This window comes from Myotis nattereri (assembly GCF_964212035.1).
Source record: "Myotis nattereri genome assembly, chromosome: 11".
NCBI lineage: Eukaryota > Metazoa > Chordata > Mammalia > Chiroptera > Vespertilionidae > Myotis > Myotis nattereri.
In genome coordinates this window covers 31331675-31345970 of record NC_138086.1, presented here as the reverse complement: position 1 = coordinate 31345970, position 14296 = coordinate 31331675, and the positions used below count along the sequence as shown (strand labels likewise).

At 44.1% G+C, this 14296-nt stretch overlaps 1 protein-coding gene across 4 annotated transcripts in view; it reads right to left on the bottom strand.

Moving 5' to 3' along the window:
• Nucleotides 1-14296, bottom strand: part of AGK (acylglycerol kinase) — a 99823-nt gene that overhangs the window by 60059 nt on the left and 25468 nt on the right. Inside the window, exons 1-3 of one of the 4 annotated variants that reach the window (XM_081102489.1) lie at nucleotides 14182-14278; nucleotides 13752-13840; nucleotides 10056-10156 (exon numbers count right to left, since the gene is read on the bottom strand). In XM_081102489.1, the coding sequence (XP_080958615.1) occupies nucleotides 10056-10153 (98 nt within the window). In that variant the 5' untranslated portion in view covers nucleotides 10154-10156; nucleotides 13752-13840; nucleotides 14182-14278. Of the gene's footprint in view, nucleotides 1-10055; nucleotides 10157-13751; nucleotides 13841-14133; nucleotides 14287-14296 lie in introns of those variants that run through there. The other 3 variants (XM_081102490.1, XM_081102487.1, XM_081102488.1) reach the window with 3 other exon arrangements.

The following is a 14296-nucleotide window of genomic DNA, read 5'->3' as shown; positions in this document are numbered from 1 at the left end:
GAACTGAAGAAGATATGGTCATAGAGAATCAAATGTGGCAGATCTGGACTGAAAAGTAACCACTGAGCCCTGGCCGGGTGGCTCAGTAGGTTGGGTGTCATCCCACGCAACAAAAGGTTGCAGACGCGATTTCTGGTCAAAGCACATCCTTAGCTTGTGGGTTTGATCCCCAGTGGGGGTATGTACAGGAGGCAAGTGATCAATGCTTCTCTCTCAGATCTAATGTTTCTCTCTCTCTCTCTCTCTCCTCCAACCTCTCTCTGAAATCAACAAACACATATCCTTCGGTGAGGATTAAAAAAAAAAAAGTAGCCATTGACTTGAATAATTCAGAAGCTATTACTAACCTTGTCAAGAGCAGGTTCAACCAAATGATGGCACAGAAAACAAACTATACTAAGCTTATTCTAAAGTGGAGACAGAGACTGCAAGTGCGAAGTACACTTTCCAAAATGGTATAAACAGAAGAGAGAGAGAGTAAATAAATGGGGATACACAGTTGGGACATGACTTAAGCTACAAAGAGTTTGACAAAAGGGGGGAAAGAAGTAGGAAAGATGAGATTAAAGATACAGTGAGGAAAAGGATAACCATCAGAGGGGGAAAATGGGATGCAGATCAGGGCTGGCAGGGCTGACCTTGGGCAGGAGGATACCAACCTCATCCAATGTGACCAAGAACAAACATGTGTACACGGGCAACTGTCCAGTGTTCTTTATCTTCTCCTTGAAATAGGAGTTAATGTTGTCCAAGAATGAGTATGGAAAAGGCAGAGCAGGAAACTGAAGAAATCTGGGAATATTTCAAAATAAATTTGTGGAAAAGGACGAGTAACTTGGCTAAGGATTTAGTGTATAGTTCTCTATAGGAACATCCAACAGTCTGGGGTTGTGAATTCAGAAGTGGCCAGGGATTTTGCCCTCTGACTCAGACCTACATTCTCATATTGGTTCCTTCCTCCATAAATAAAATATATGACAAGAACCTTCTATGTGCTGGGCCTTGGGAACGACACTGAGAAAGACAAGCAGGACCTCTGCTCTTTAGAGTCTTATGATAGTAAATAAGAAATAAGTGGAACAAATAATTACAATAGTAATGAGCACTACATAGAAGTTCACAGTGCTATGAAGAAAATGTAGGAAGACTGACTAACCTAGACTGTCTCTCCAGACAGGGAATACATATCACTGGAGAAATGGTAGAGGACTGTTGTTATGTGAAATGGGAAGAAGAGTAAGAGAAAGAATTCCATGAGAGAACAGCATATGCAAAGTCCCTTCAAGGAATCCTGAAACAGAAAGAACATATCACTTTGCAAAACTTGAAAGTTCTCTATGCTACAACGTAGTGTGGCAAGGCTAGCAATGTATACACACGGGGCCAACTCATGTGAAGCTGATAAGAATTTTGAACTTGAGTTTAAAAGCAACAGCAATCCGCACTTTTGATGTCTGTTCCAGCAATGGCGTGCAAAAATGATTAGAAACAGACAAGAGTAGATACAAAGAGTACAGTTAGGAGCCATTTAATAAGAATCCAGGCCAGAGATGATGGTGGTAATATGGACAAAGGTGGTGACGTGAGGACACACAAAAGAAATCGAACAAATTAAGAGATGTAAAAAAAAGCAGAATCTATTAGAATGTATAACCTGAATGTGGGGAGTAACTATGAAGGACAAATGGAAGATGATGTTCAAATTTTTAGTTTGGGAAATGAGTTGGTGATGAGTGGTACTAATCACTGAGAAGGAAGCAGTTTACTGGGAAACCTTTTGATTATATTTTTTAGTCTGTTGAGGCTGAGACACCTGTGAAGCATCCAAGTAGACAGGTAAGGTAAACAGTTGAATACATACATAGGTATGGACCTCAAAAGATATCTTTATGGAAACATAAACCAGGGGTTTGTCTACATATAGCCAAACTGAAGCCATTGTGAGTGGAAGAGACCATGTAAGGAGCAGAGGGCCGAGGGCAGAGTCCAAGAAAACCATTTCCCTACTACTTGATAAATGGAGGAGTAAAAGATGAGAAAGAACAGCTAAACATATAGGAGGAAAACAGAAATTTGGGAGTTAGAAATCAAGGAAAAAAGTGTTTCAAGGAGGGTCAACTGTGTCTAAAGCTGAGTGATCAAAAAGAATGAAAAATGAAACTGGTGAAAATAATTCTAATGAAGATGATGAGAAGCATAGGGAAGCAGAGAAAACCTACTCAAAAACTTTAACTGAAAAAAAAGGAGGAAATGAGAGACTGAAAAAGCCAGGGGAGAACATGTGAAAAATGGAGTTAGGGAGTGAGGTGTTGGTTGAATCAAGAATCTAGGATAGGAAAAATGAAAGGGTATATATTTGGACAAAAATGGAGAGTCCAAGGGACAAGAGGTCTTGATAACACTGAAAAGTAGAAGGGAAGAAAACTGGAATAACAGAAGGTCATATGAGAAACTACGATACTGAAGCTTCATATTTCAGAAGTGGAACAAGGGCAAGTGATGGTTAGCGTTCAACCAATGAGCGTGCTTAGGGTTGAAATAGGGAAGAATAATAGTGAGAGCCCCAAGAATAGATGAAGTTAGGGTGTCAGATAGGTCATGCACATGAACACTCAAGGCATCCAAGAAGCTAACAGCACTTAAAAAGAAAGGACATTGATAATCCAGGCACCTAAGCCTAATGTAGGTGAGATCTCAGAAAGCTGGAAGGCTTACAGTTCTATGATAGAGCCTCAAAGGAGAAGGGGTTTTCATAAGATGAAAGACGAGTGATTTGGAATAGATACTGAGGACCTAAGAGAATGCCAACCCACTGAAGGGGCAGGGCAGCTTCTACTCAAAAGAGCTGTAGGGTAAAAGTTCCTCAGGGAAAAAGAAACTAGATTAGTATAAAGAAAGAATGTGAGGACTTTTCTATGACAAAGTTAGGGATATATATATATAGATTAAAAAAAAAAAGACAATAGAGGGAAATTACCTCAACATAATAAAGACCATATGTACAAAGCCTACAGCTCACATCATACTCAACAGTGAAATATTTAAAGCTTTTCCTTTAAGATCAGGAACAAGACAAGAATGCCCACTCTTGCCACTTCCATTCAACACAGTACTGGAAGTCCTACACAGCAATTAGGCAAGAAAAAGAAATAAAAAGCAGCCAAATTGGAAAGCAATAACTGAAATTATCCCTGTTTGCAAACAACATGATCTTATATGTAGAAAATCCTAAAGATTCCATGCAAAACAACAACAAAAGTTAAAATAAATTCAGCAAAGTTGACGGATGCAAAATCAACATGCAAAATCAGTTGCATGTTTATACACGAACAATGAACAATCTGAAAAAGGAAATAAGCCCTGGCTGAGTGGTTCAGTTGGTTGGAGTACTGTCCCAGACACCAAAAGTGTGTGCGTTTGATTATTGGTCAAGGCACATACCTAGGTGGCAGTTTGATCCTTGGTCCCTGGTTGGGGCGTGGGTGAGAGGCAACTGATCAATATTTCTCTCTCACATCGCTGATTCTCACTCTCTCCCCCATCCGCTTCCTGTCTAAAATCAGTAAAACATAACCTTGGTGAGAATAAACAAAAGAAAAAGATTTCATTTAAATAAATGAAAAAGAAAATAATCCTATTTATGATAGCATTAAAAAGAATAAAATATTTAAGAATAACTCAACCAAGGAGGCAAAAAAACTTGTACACTAAAAACTACAAAACACTGCTGAGAGAAATTAAAGATGACACACATTAATGGAAAGATATCCCATGTTCATAAATTGGAAAACTTAATGTCCATACCACCCAAAGCGATCTATAGATTCAATGCAATTCCTATTTAAATCTCAGTGGCATTTTTGGCAGAAATAGGGAAAAAATTCTAAAATTTATATGAAATCTCATGGGACCCCAAATAACAAAGTTCAAAGACTCACATGTCCTAATTTTAAATCATATTACAAAGTTATAATAATCAAAAAAACCCAAAAAAACATAATACTAGCACAAAAACAGATGTGTAGAGCAATGGAACAGAACAGAGAGCCTAGAAATAAATCCATGCATATATAACTAAATGATCTTCAATAAGGATGCCAAAACAACACAATGGGGGAAAGACTCAAAATGAATTAAAGACCTAAATATAAGACCTAAAACTGTAAAACTTCTAGCTGAAAACATATGGGGAAAGCTTCATGACACTAGATTTGGTAATGATTTATTGGATATGACCCAAAAGCAGAAGCAACAAAGGCAAAAATAGATAAATGGAATGACAGCAAACTTAAAAACTTCTGTGCATCAAATAATACAATTAACAGAGTGAAAAGGCATCTATGAAATGGGAGAAAATATTTGCAAGTCATATATCTCATAAGGGATTAAAGAATGCCTAAATTCAGCAACATAAAACCAAATAACCTGACTTTTTTTTTTTAATGGTCAAAGGACTTAGACATTTCTCCAGAGAAGATAAATAAATGACCAAGAAGCATATAAAAAGATGTTCAACATCAGTAATCACTAGAGAAATAAAAATCGAAATCACTAGATGCCATATCTCATCCATTAGGATGGCCCCTATTAAAAACAAAACAAAACAGAAAATAATTAGTGTTGATGAGGATGTGGAGTAATTGGAGCCCTTGTGCAGTTGGTGGGAATGTAAAATGGTATAGCCGATATGGAAAATAGGATAGAGGTTTCTCAAAAACATTAAAAATAGAATTATCATATGATCCAGCAATACCACTTCTTAGTATACTAGTGACCCAGTGCACAGATTCATGCACATTGAAAGGAAATTAATTAGAAGAAATATTTTAATATTGCTATTCGCCCTTTCTCTATAATAGAAGTGTCAACCAAATTCACCATCGACAATGACAGATCGAAACACACACATGCACTTGGCGCCAGTGAGAGCTTTATATGTATCACGCATGCACGAGTCAACTTAGCCTTTTATATATATACTAGAGGCCTGGTGCACAAAAATTTGTGCACTGGGGGGGTGGGAGGGGGTCCTCAGCCTGGCCTGCACCCATTTGCAGTCCAGAATCCCTTGGGGGATGTCCACCTGTCGACTTAGGCCCACTCCCCGGGGGATCAGGCCTAAGCTTGCAGTCAGACACCCTTTTGGTAGCCAGGGAGCCCTCGGGAGATGTCTGACTAAAGGCTTAGGCCCCCAAGGGATCGGGCCTAAACTGTTAGTTGGGCATTCTTAGTGCTGCCACGGAGGTGGGAGAGGCTCCTGCCACCACCACTGCGCTGGCCAGCCATGAGCCAGCTTCTGGCTGAGTGGCACTCCCCATATGGAAGTGCACTGACCACCAGGGGGCAACTCCTGCATTAAGCGTCTGCCCCCTGGTGGCCATTCTGCTGTTCAGTCAATTTGCATATTGGCCTTTTATTATTATTATCTACACTAATAAAAGAGAAACATGGTAATTGGCGTACGACTGCTAACCTTTTCATTGGCTAATCAGCGAGATATGCAAATTAACTGTCAGCCAAGATGGCGGCCGGCAGCCAGGCAGCTTGAAACTAACATGAGGCTTGCTTGCCTCAGTGACAGAGGATTGTTGGAGGAAACCAATGTTCCCCGCCTGCGACTGCAGGCCTCTGAGCGGGCAGTTTAAGAAACATTGTAACAAATACCACCGGACTTCAGCCAGCAGATCCGCAACATTGTAAGCAAAGGCCAGAAACCTACTTTCAGCCGCGGAGGCCTAAAGCTGGAGCCAAGCCTCAAGGTAAAGCTGGCCCAGAATAAAAAAGAAAAAAAGGAGCGGTTGGGAACTTCAGTCACTCCCAGCCTGAAAACAGCCCTCAGCCCCTCACCCAGACTGGCCAGGCACCCCAGTGTGGACCCCCACCCTGAAGGGTGTGTGACCAGCTGCAAACAGCCATCATCCCCTCACCCAGGCTGGCCAGGCACCCCAGTGGGGACACCCACCCTGATCCAGGACACCCTTCAGGGCAAACCAGCGGGCCCCACCCATGCACCAGGCCTCTACCCTATATAGTAAAAGGGTAATATGCCTCCTGGCACCGGGTTCAGCGTGACAGGGGGCAGCGCCCAAACCCCCTGATCGCCCTGTGTCTCTGTGTGTGACAGGGGGCGGGGCCCCAACCCCCTGATCAGCCCTGCTCTGTGCCTGATAAGGGGGAGCTCCCCAAGCCCCCCCTCCCCCCACACGGGCCCTGCTCTGTGTGTGATGGGGTAGAGCCATAACCTCCCCATCGGCCCTGCCCTGAGTATGAGAGTGGCGGCGCCCCAACCCCCTGATCGGCCCTGCTCTGTGGGTGACGGGGGCAGCGCTCCAACCCCCTGATTGGCCCTGCTCTGTGCGTGACAGGGGGTGGCGCCGCAACCTCCCCATCGACCCTGCCTTGAGTGTGACAGGGGATGGTGCCCCAACCCCCAATTAGCCCTACCCTGAGCGTGACTGAGGGTGGCATCACAACCTCCCAATCTGCCCTGCTCTGTGCATGACGGGGCAGCGCCTCAACTCCCCAATCGGCCCTGCTCTGAGCCTGACCAGGGGCTGCACCTAGGGATTGGGCCTGCCCTCTGCCACCCGGGAGCAGGCCTAAGCCAGCAGGTCGTTATCTCCCAAGGGGTCCCAGACTACGAGAGGGCACAGGCCGGGCTGAGGGTCCCCCCCACCCGAGTGCACAAATTTTTGTGCACCGGGCCTCTAGTATAAGATATATATAGAATAAACTTGCTTAATTAGACCTCCTTTCTGATGTAGCTAAACTTTTTCTAGCCCAGTGAAGCACCCCAACTTCTCTTTCAGGTAATTGTCAGCAACACAGCAGTAAATATCAACACAAAGCAGATTATTACTGTAGACCACACAGGGAGAACAAAGGGTAAAATATTTAACTGCAGCAGTGTTTGACTATATTCTGCACAGTGAGAAACCTGAAGTCATTTTCAAGGACCACTATTTCTTACTTCTTTTCAGTCGGGTCAAGTCTCTAAACTTTCTAAATGTCCATTTTCCAGTTAATGAAAAGAAAACAGGATTCCACCGAGTCTCCTATCTACCTACTCCAGGAATTCTGTGAGGATCAAATGAGATGAGGCACGGGAAAACACTTCACAGACATTTGGTTAAAGTGTGAAATGTTTACACCTGGCTATAAAGCAAGTCGTGTTTCTGGGCTGAAGAAACTGCAAGGAGGCTAGTCATCGCTAGGGAGAGGAAGCCGGGCGTTGCTACGTGACGTCATTACCCGGCACCCACAGTGACTGTTGCTGGGCTAGGGGCCGCATTTTGCACCACTGGGTCTCAGCAGTGTTGGCTGCAATTTGGTGGGCCGTCGCTCCTAGGTGGTGGCAGGGCCTGTGTGCCATTTGGGGGAAGCCGAGTGTTGCCTTATGGGGGACAGGTCCGTGGTGCCAGTGCCTGTCACGGCAGCTCCTGCATTAGACATCTGCCCCCTGGTGGTCAGTGCTAATCATAGAAACTGGTCAGACAGTCGGACACTTGGCATATTAGCCTTTTATATATATAGATTATATATAGAGATAGATGCCTGAAAGAACTGAAAACAAGATCTCAAAGACACAGCTGCATACCCTAGTTCACTGTATTAGCATTAGTCACACTAGCCAAGAGGTTAAAGCAACCCAAATATCCATCAACAGATGAATGGATAAAGAAAATGTAGTATATACATATAACAAATATTATTCAGCCTTAAAAAAAAAGAGGAAAAGTCTGCCATATATCACAACATGGATGAAAATTAAGGAAATTACACTAAAAAAAATAAGCAAGTCACAAAAGACAAATATCATGTGACTCCATTTATACGAGGAATCTAAAGTAGTTAAACTAACAGACACAGAAAGTAGGAGAGTGGTTGCCAGGGCTGGGGGAGGAGGAAATGGGGAGTTGTTGTTCAGTGGGTAGAGAGCTTCAGTTTTGCAAGATGAACAAGTTCTGGAGATTTACTGCATAACAGTGTGAATGTACTTAATACCACCAAACTGTGTACTTAAAAAATAAAAAGAATGAGGCCTCCAATGTGCTGGAGACTTAATGGGACTACACCGACGAGAAATGACTGTGCACCTCTAAAAGACATCCGGAACAGAGGACATGGTGATTTCCTCAAATCATCACCTAGGAAAAGAAACAGCAGTAGTCCTCAGTGGGTGGGAGGTTCTCCCTGACTGAGCCTGCCAAGGACTACACTGGGTGCTCCTGCAAAGGAAACCCTAATTCCTACTGTGGCAGAAGGGATAAGGAGCTGATACGGAGAAAATCCCAGCCCCCAATGGTGTCACTCATGCCCATGACACCAAACCCAGATTTAAGACCTGCTCCAACTGCAGTTTCAACTTTGCCCAGAAACATAATCTTAATCACTCAGGAATTTTCTGCTCAAGAACCAGTTAACTGTCACATGGCCTTCTCCATCCCCCATACATAGAAGAGGCATGACTGAACCCTTCCCATTCTCTTCCACCACTACCCCTCCCAAAGAAACATCCTGGAGCAAAATGAATCCTTGATTTTGCTAATAGCTCCCCAGCCCCACTCTTCCTATCAAAACCTTCCACTTTATACATCCCTTCAGAGCAGCCTTCTAGTTCAGTGATGGCGAACCTATGACACACGTGTCAGAGGTGACACGCGAACTCATTTTTTTGGTTGATTTTTCTTTGTTAAATGGCATTTAAATATATAAAATAAATATCAAAAATATAAGTCTTTGTTTTACTATGGTTGCAAATATCAAAAAATTTCTATATGTGACACGGCACCAGAGTTAAGTTAGGGTTTTTCAAAATGCTGACATGCTGAGTTCAAAAGGTTCGCCATCACTGTTCTAGTTGCTAGATGGGTTGCTTGCGGCCTGATTCAGGAATCTCTGAATTCATTAGATCTTCAAATTTATTCAGTTGAATCTTGTTTTTTAACAGAGCCTTTCCTTGAGGACTCAAGTGTAGTTAGAAAAGGGAGGAAAAGGCAAACACCATATGCTTCATATTCCATTTGTTAAAGCTTTCCTCCACCCTTTTCTTTTTGATGTATTACCATCTTTAAGCTCCTCAGGCCTGTTCTTTATATACTAGCTAATGGAATTCAAGTGCTTAGCATTGAGGATACTTAGAAAGAAAGGGGGTGGGGGGAATGTTCCATCTTCTCCACAACTGCAAAATACTAGACACTGTGCTGCATCATAATTATCCCTGCCGTGGAGAACCAAGAACGTTCACAAAAGCATCATTGCAAATCTCCTTTCTAATGTGGAGGCCATCACAAAGCCTTGCTGCTCTGTCTTCTGTTTGATAAGCACTCATTGAACACACCTGGATCACAGAGAGACTTGCTATATACTTAAGATGTAGCCCTTAATCCCCCAAAAGCCTGTAAATTGATTGGTTCTTTTAATAACCTGCATAATTTTTATGCAAAAACTGTTTATTTAAATCTTATTACCATATTAAATCAGAAGAGGAACTCAGGCGCTTTCTCCTCCCTCTAGGCCTGAAGGCTAATAAAACCAGGGCTCTGCAGAATTCCTTATTTAAACAAAAGGTTTGAAAGTCTTTGTCTCGTTCATATTAACCCAGGCTAAAGGGACAGAGGAGGAAAGTCACAGGGGTTGGAGGAAGCAGATTCAGTAACTGTCCAGCAACCAGAGTGATAAGAGACCCAGAGGCTATAGTAAGAAACTGAAAGAGTAAAACCGCAAGGAGCCCCGAGTCCCCGTTCCTGTCCACTATTAACCTGGTAGGAGACTTATCTCTCTCTAGGTTGGGCCTTAAGTTTTTCCCCTCCCCATCTCACGACTATAATCTATATCCGCTGCAGCATCAGTGCTAGCAGCTCCGCATAGTTCCATTTTATAGAACTGGTTACAAGAAGCCTTTGTCTTTGTGGTTTCAACGCCTGTTTTTCTTTCTGCACCACAATGTTTTATAGCCACAAGCCCAGCTGAATGAGATTTTAACCTTAGGCCCTTTGGGCAGTTTTGCTGTGGGAGGTGAAGGTGGGGTGGGAGGGGGCCTCTCAGATATTTACCAGTGTTTTTCATACAGCCAATGGCCTCCCCATGACAGCAGGCAGATTCCAGCTGTTGTTTTCTTCCAATGGTTTCGAAGTTTTGTAAAGATCGTCATCTTCTAGAGATTTGCCAGGTTACAGAGGCAGAAAAAGAAAAAAATATACACATGATTATCCAAGGTCAGCATGCACAGTCCCTATGACTCTGTCTTCCCGCCGTTCATCCTCTCCCTGTCCCCCTTCCCTTGCTCCTTTCCTTCTTACCGCCTCTCTGGCCTCTCCCCATCTTCTCCTTTCTAGTCTCAGCCTTCATCTCCTCATCTGCCCACCCATCTTTTAAAATTTCTTTCTTCACTTCTTCTCACCTAAAACTACACTGTTTCCTTCTCTGATCACTTTTACCTTAGGAGGCAGGAGGAGCAGAAAAAGAAGGAAATTCCAGGCTTCCTGTTTTTCCTTTCTTCTATGGTACAGTGACTATAAGAGTATTTGTCAATCTATTATATGAATACTAGAGACCTGGTGCACGGAAATGCCATGGCTATGTAAAAATGTTCAAACTTCCCGAGTAATCTAAGACATGCAAATTACAAAGAACTATCACTAGTCACCTATAAAATCAACACATTTTTTTAAATGCTCATATTCACTGATGACAAATAAAATGAGACAGACTCTCACACACTCCTAAAGGGAAAGTACATCAGCCCAACTTCACTGAAAAACAAAGGGACAACATACATCCTTATTCTGTTTGTTTTCTTCACAGCACTTATTACTTGATGATCCTCACTTGCTAATTTATTAGCTCTCCCACTGAATGTGACCTCCATGAGAGTAAGGACTTGGACTGTTCTGGTCACTGCTCTGTCCCCAGTGCCTACATAAGGCCTGGCACAGAATATCTTTGCAATAAGTAACTGTTGGATGTGATGGAGTTCAGGACATGCTCCCCCCAAATTGACTATTTCAACCTGAAAGAATCTGAGAAAATGGTAGAAGCGGAAAGGTCACTCTGACCTCCTCCCCTACCTCACCAACTAGCCTGAAACCGGTCAAAAAACCCTGTGAGAGGTGCCCTCTTTTTACCTGGCGGAAAAGAGCATCCTTCTCTCCCAAGACAAAGGGATGCCAGGAAGAATCCTGGCAAGCAGCCCCTGCTAAGTTTCTGATTTAGGACAGTTACTTCATACTCCTTCTGCGTTCATACCCCCCACTCTTCCTCAAACCCAGCACAGAATACTCAGGTCTGTCTGCTTGGGTCTTCCATTTCTTTTGCAGGCTCCCGTGTCACGTGAAACGCAGTAAATCATTGTGCATGCTTTTCTCCTGTTAATCTATCTTTATCAGGTTAATCTACAGACCCAGCTTGGGACGCAGTTAGGGTCAGGTAGAACTTTTTCCTCTCCTACAGTAAATTTTTCTTCACTAAGAATTTTTACTGATGTGGAAAAAACTCAAAACACAATGTTAAGTAAAATCAGCAGGCTAAAAAGCCATATATAATTGGTATTATCCCAGTTATGTCCAAGCACAAATATAAATGGAGAAAATACCGGTAGAAATAAACACACAAAAACTGAAGTAGTTCGCTCTTGGTTGTGGGATAACGGGCAACATTCATTTTATTTATTAAATTGCAATGTATTTTCTAAGTTTTCTAAAATGAACATAAATCATTTTCTAAACAGATAAATATTTAAACAGAGAAAATTTTATGACTGTGTGTGCATGCGGTAAATAAACTAAGAGGAAGAAAAAAAAAAGCTGCTTTCGCTGAAAATTCTAGTTCTTATTACTCCCTTTAACCACAGACAAAGACTCTCTTCTTGGCCTAACTCTAATCAGGCTCCTTTGAGCTCTCTGCTGGAGAAGGCCCGGCCTTTGGCTTCCCTCTGTCCTAATAGAATCCAGTTTGAATAAGAATTTTGTTAAGTCAGTTTAGCAAAAAAAACCAACCAAACAAAAACCACCATAGGTATCTGACCACCCTGGCAAAAATTCTCTCGAGTCATTGTAATAAGAATCCCTTATCTCTGATATCCTAAGTAATTTTTCACTCACTAACCTCCACCTGGTTCTTGGCTACCAGCCCCCACCCATCCTCGGTGGTGGGAGCTGAGTCCGATCTCCATCCCCTACGCCAAGATGCCCATTACAGTGTTCTCTACATCCATGGAGACGCCTCTCCCCCCAGCCCTTTGAGTAAAGTCTGCCTTGCCATTCTTTAACAAGTGTTACTAAATAATTTTTTTCTTTAACACCACCATTGGTTAAAATTCCTCTGAAGGCAAGCAACATCCTTATCACCAGCAATAATGAGACTAGGCCAGAAAACACAGCTTCCCGTGAATCGGGGACACAGTCCAGGCTAGCTCAGAATGGGACCCAAAGGCACATCTGATACCAGACTGGAGGTGACATAGTGGTGCAGGCAGGGAAGTCTTTCCAGAAGGCAAGACACTGCACTGAGTCTCAAAGAATGCGGAGGAGTTACCAAGAAAGGAGTTAAAGAGACCAATGTGCACAAAGACACAAAAAATACCAAAGTGTCTTCAGGAAAACACAAATAGGTAGTCAGTTCAGATGAAGAAGAGGGTAAATATGGGCGAGTATCTAGAACGAGGCCTCTCTCAGGCCAGTGTAAAAGTTGCTAAAATGCTGAGGGCTTGTGTAAAATGCAGGTTCTTGAGCATTATCCCCGAGACCCCGATTGTTCTGGTTGGGCTGTCCTTGTTGTTTTTAACAAGCACACAGGAGTCTCTAAGGCAGTGGTTCTCAACCTTCTGGCCCTTTAAATACAGTTCATGTTGTGACCCAACCATAAAATTATTTTCGTTGCTACTTCATAACTGTAAGGTTGCTACTGTTATGAATCGTCATGTAAATATCTGATATGATATCTTAGGCGACCCCTGTGAAAGGACCGTTCGTTCGCCAAAGGGGTCGCGACCCACAGGTTGAGAACCGCTGCCCTAAGGGAAGTCTGCGCTTAGCAGACCTCACTGTTCGAAGCGAGGAGAAATTGTCAGGGTAGAAGCTAGAGATTTGGGACTCTTGGCTCTGAAGGAGGTCAAGTTTGAGTGCAGATAAAATCATCCGCGCGAGAAGCATCTAAGAGTCCCTATGTCTGTTCACAGGTCATCTATCACCCAACGAATAATTCGTATATTCTAAACGAGTGGAAACATAGAGGCTGCCCAGCGTATTGTAGCGAGCACTAGCTCACGGGCCCTGAGGCCTAGACTGGAGCCCAAGCTTTGTCACTGACTGGCAGTGAGAGCCTGGGTGGGTCATGTGGCCTCTGCCTCTACGTCCGCATCAGTAAAACCAGGACATACCACCTGTTCTAATGAGCTCATTAGGCTGGAAGGAAGGCATCTGATAGGGCTGCGAATTACGTTCCTCATTAATAAATGAGGATACACCACCTGTTCTGATTAACTAATTATAATTAGGCTGTGAGCATCACATCTGATGGGGCTCTGAAGGCACTCTGCATATTTTCCTGTAAGCATTTCTACTGTCATCCCAACATGCAATGTATCAGCTGACAATGTACACTCCTTCCAAGGACCCAACACAGTTCTTCTCCAGTCCCAGGAAAAGTCTAAATTTCCGAAGTTCTGATAAACATCCCTTTGCCTGAAAAGCAGAGTTGGTGTTTTTCTCCCCAAAGAAGTGCTAAAATCTCACTGTACTCGCCCTCCTCACCTGTAGGCGGGGGTTCTCTCACCAGACGCGAACCCCTCACAGGCTGGGTCGGTCCATGCACCTCTAGCGAACAGAACCTAGCAAAGCCCCTGGAATGAATGAACCAACCAATCGATCAGGGATTATTCACCCCCTTTTGCAAACGACTGCGCTGAAGCCCAAAGGAAGACAGCGAGGAAGGGTCACACTAGCCAGCGACAGCCCTGGGACCACAACCCCGGCCGGCGGACTCCCGCAGGGACCACCGGGGACCCCGCCGTCCGCGCGGGGCCCTCCCCCCGACACTGGCGCTGGGCCTTCGGGGCGCCGCCGCACCCGCGGCCCCGACGCCGGGTCCCCACGGCCGAGCGCGACTCCGACCCGCCGCCCGGGCTCCGCTCACGCCTAGTCGCAGGGCCCGCGCTCCGCCCGCGCGTCCCGCTGTACTCACCGCCGCCGGTCCGCTCTGCGCCGGCCTTCCTGTGTGCTCCCTCCAGATCCCTCCGCTCATTTGAGGGAAACCGCTGCCGACGCCCTCGGGTTCCGGCCCGGGATCCTGACACGTA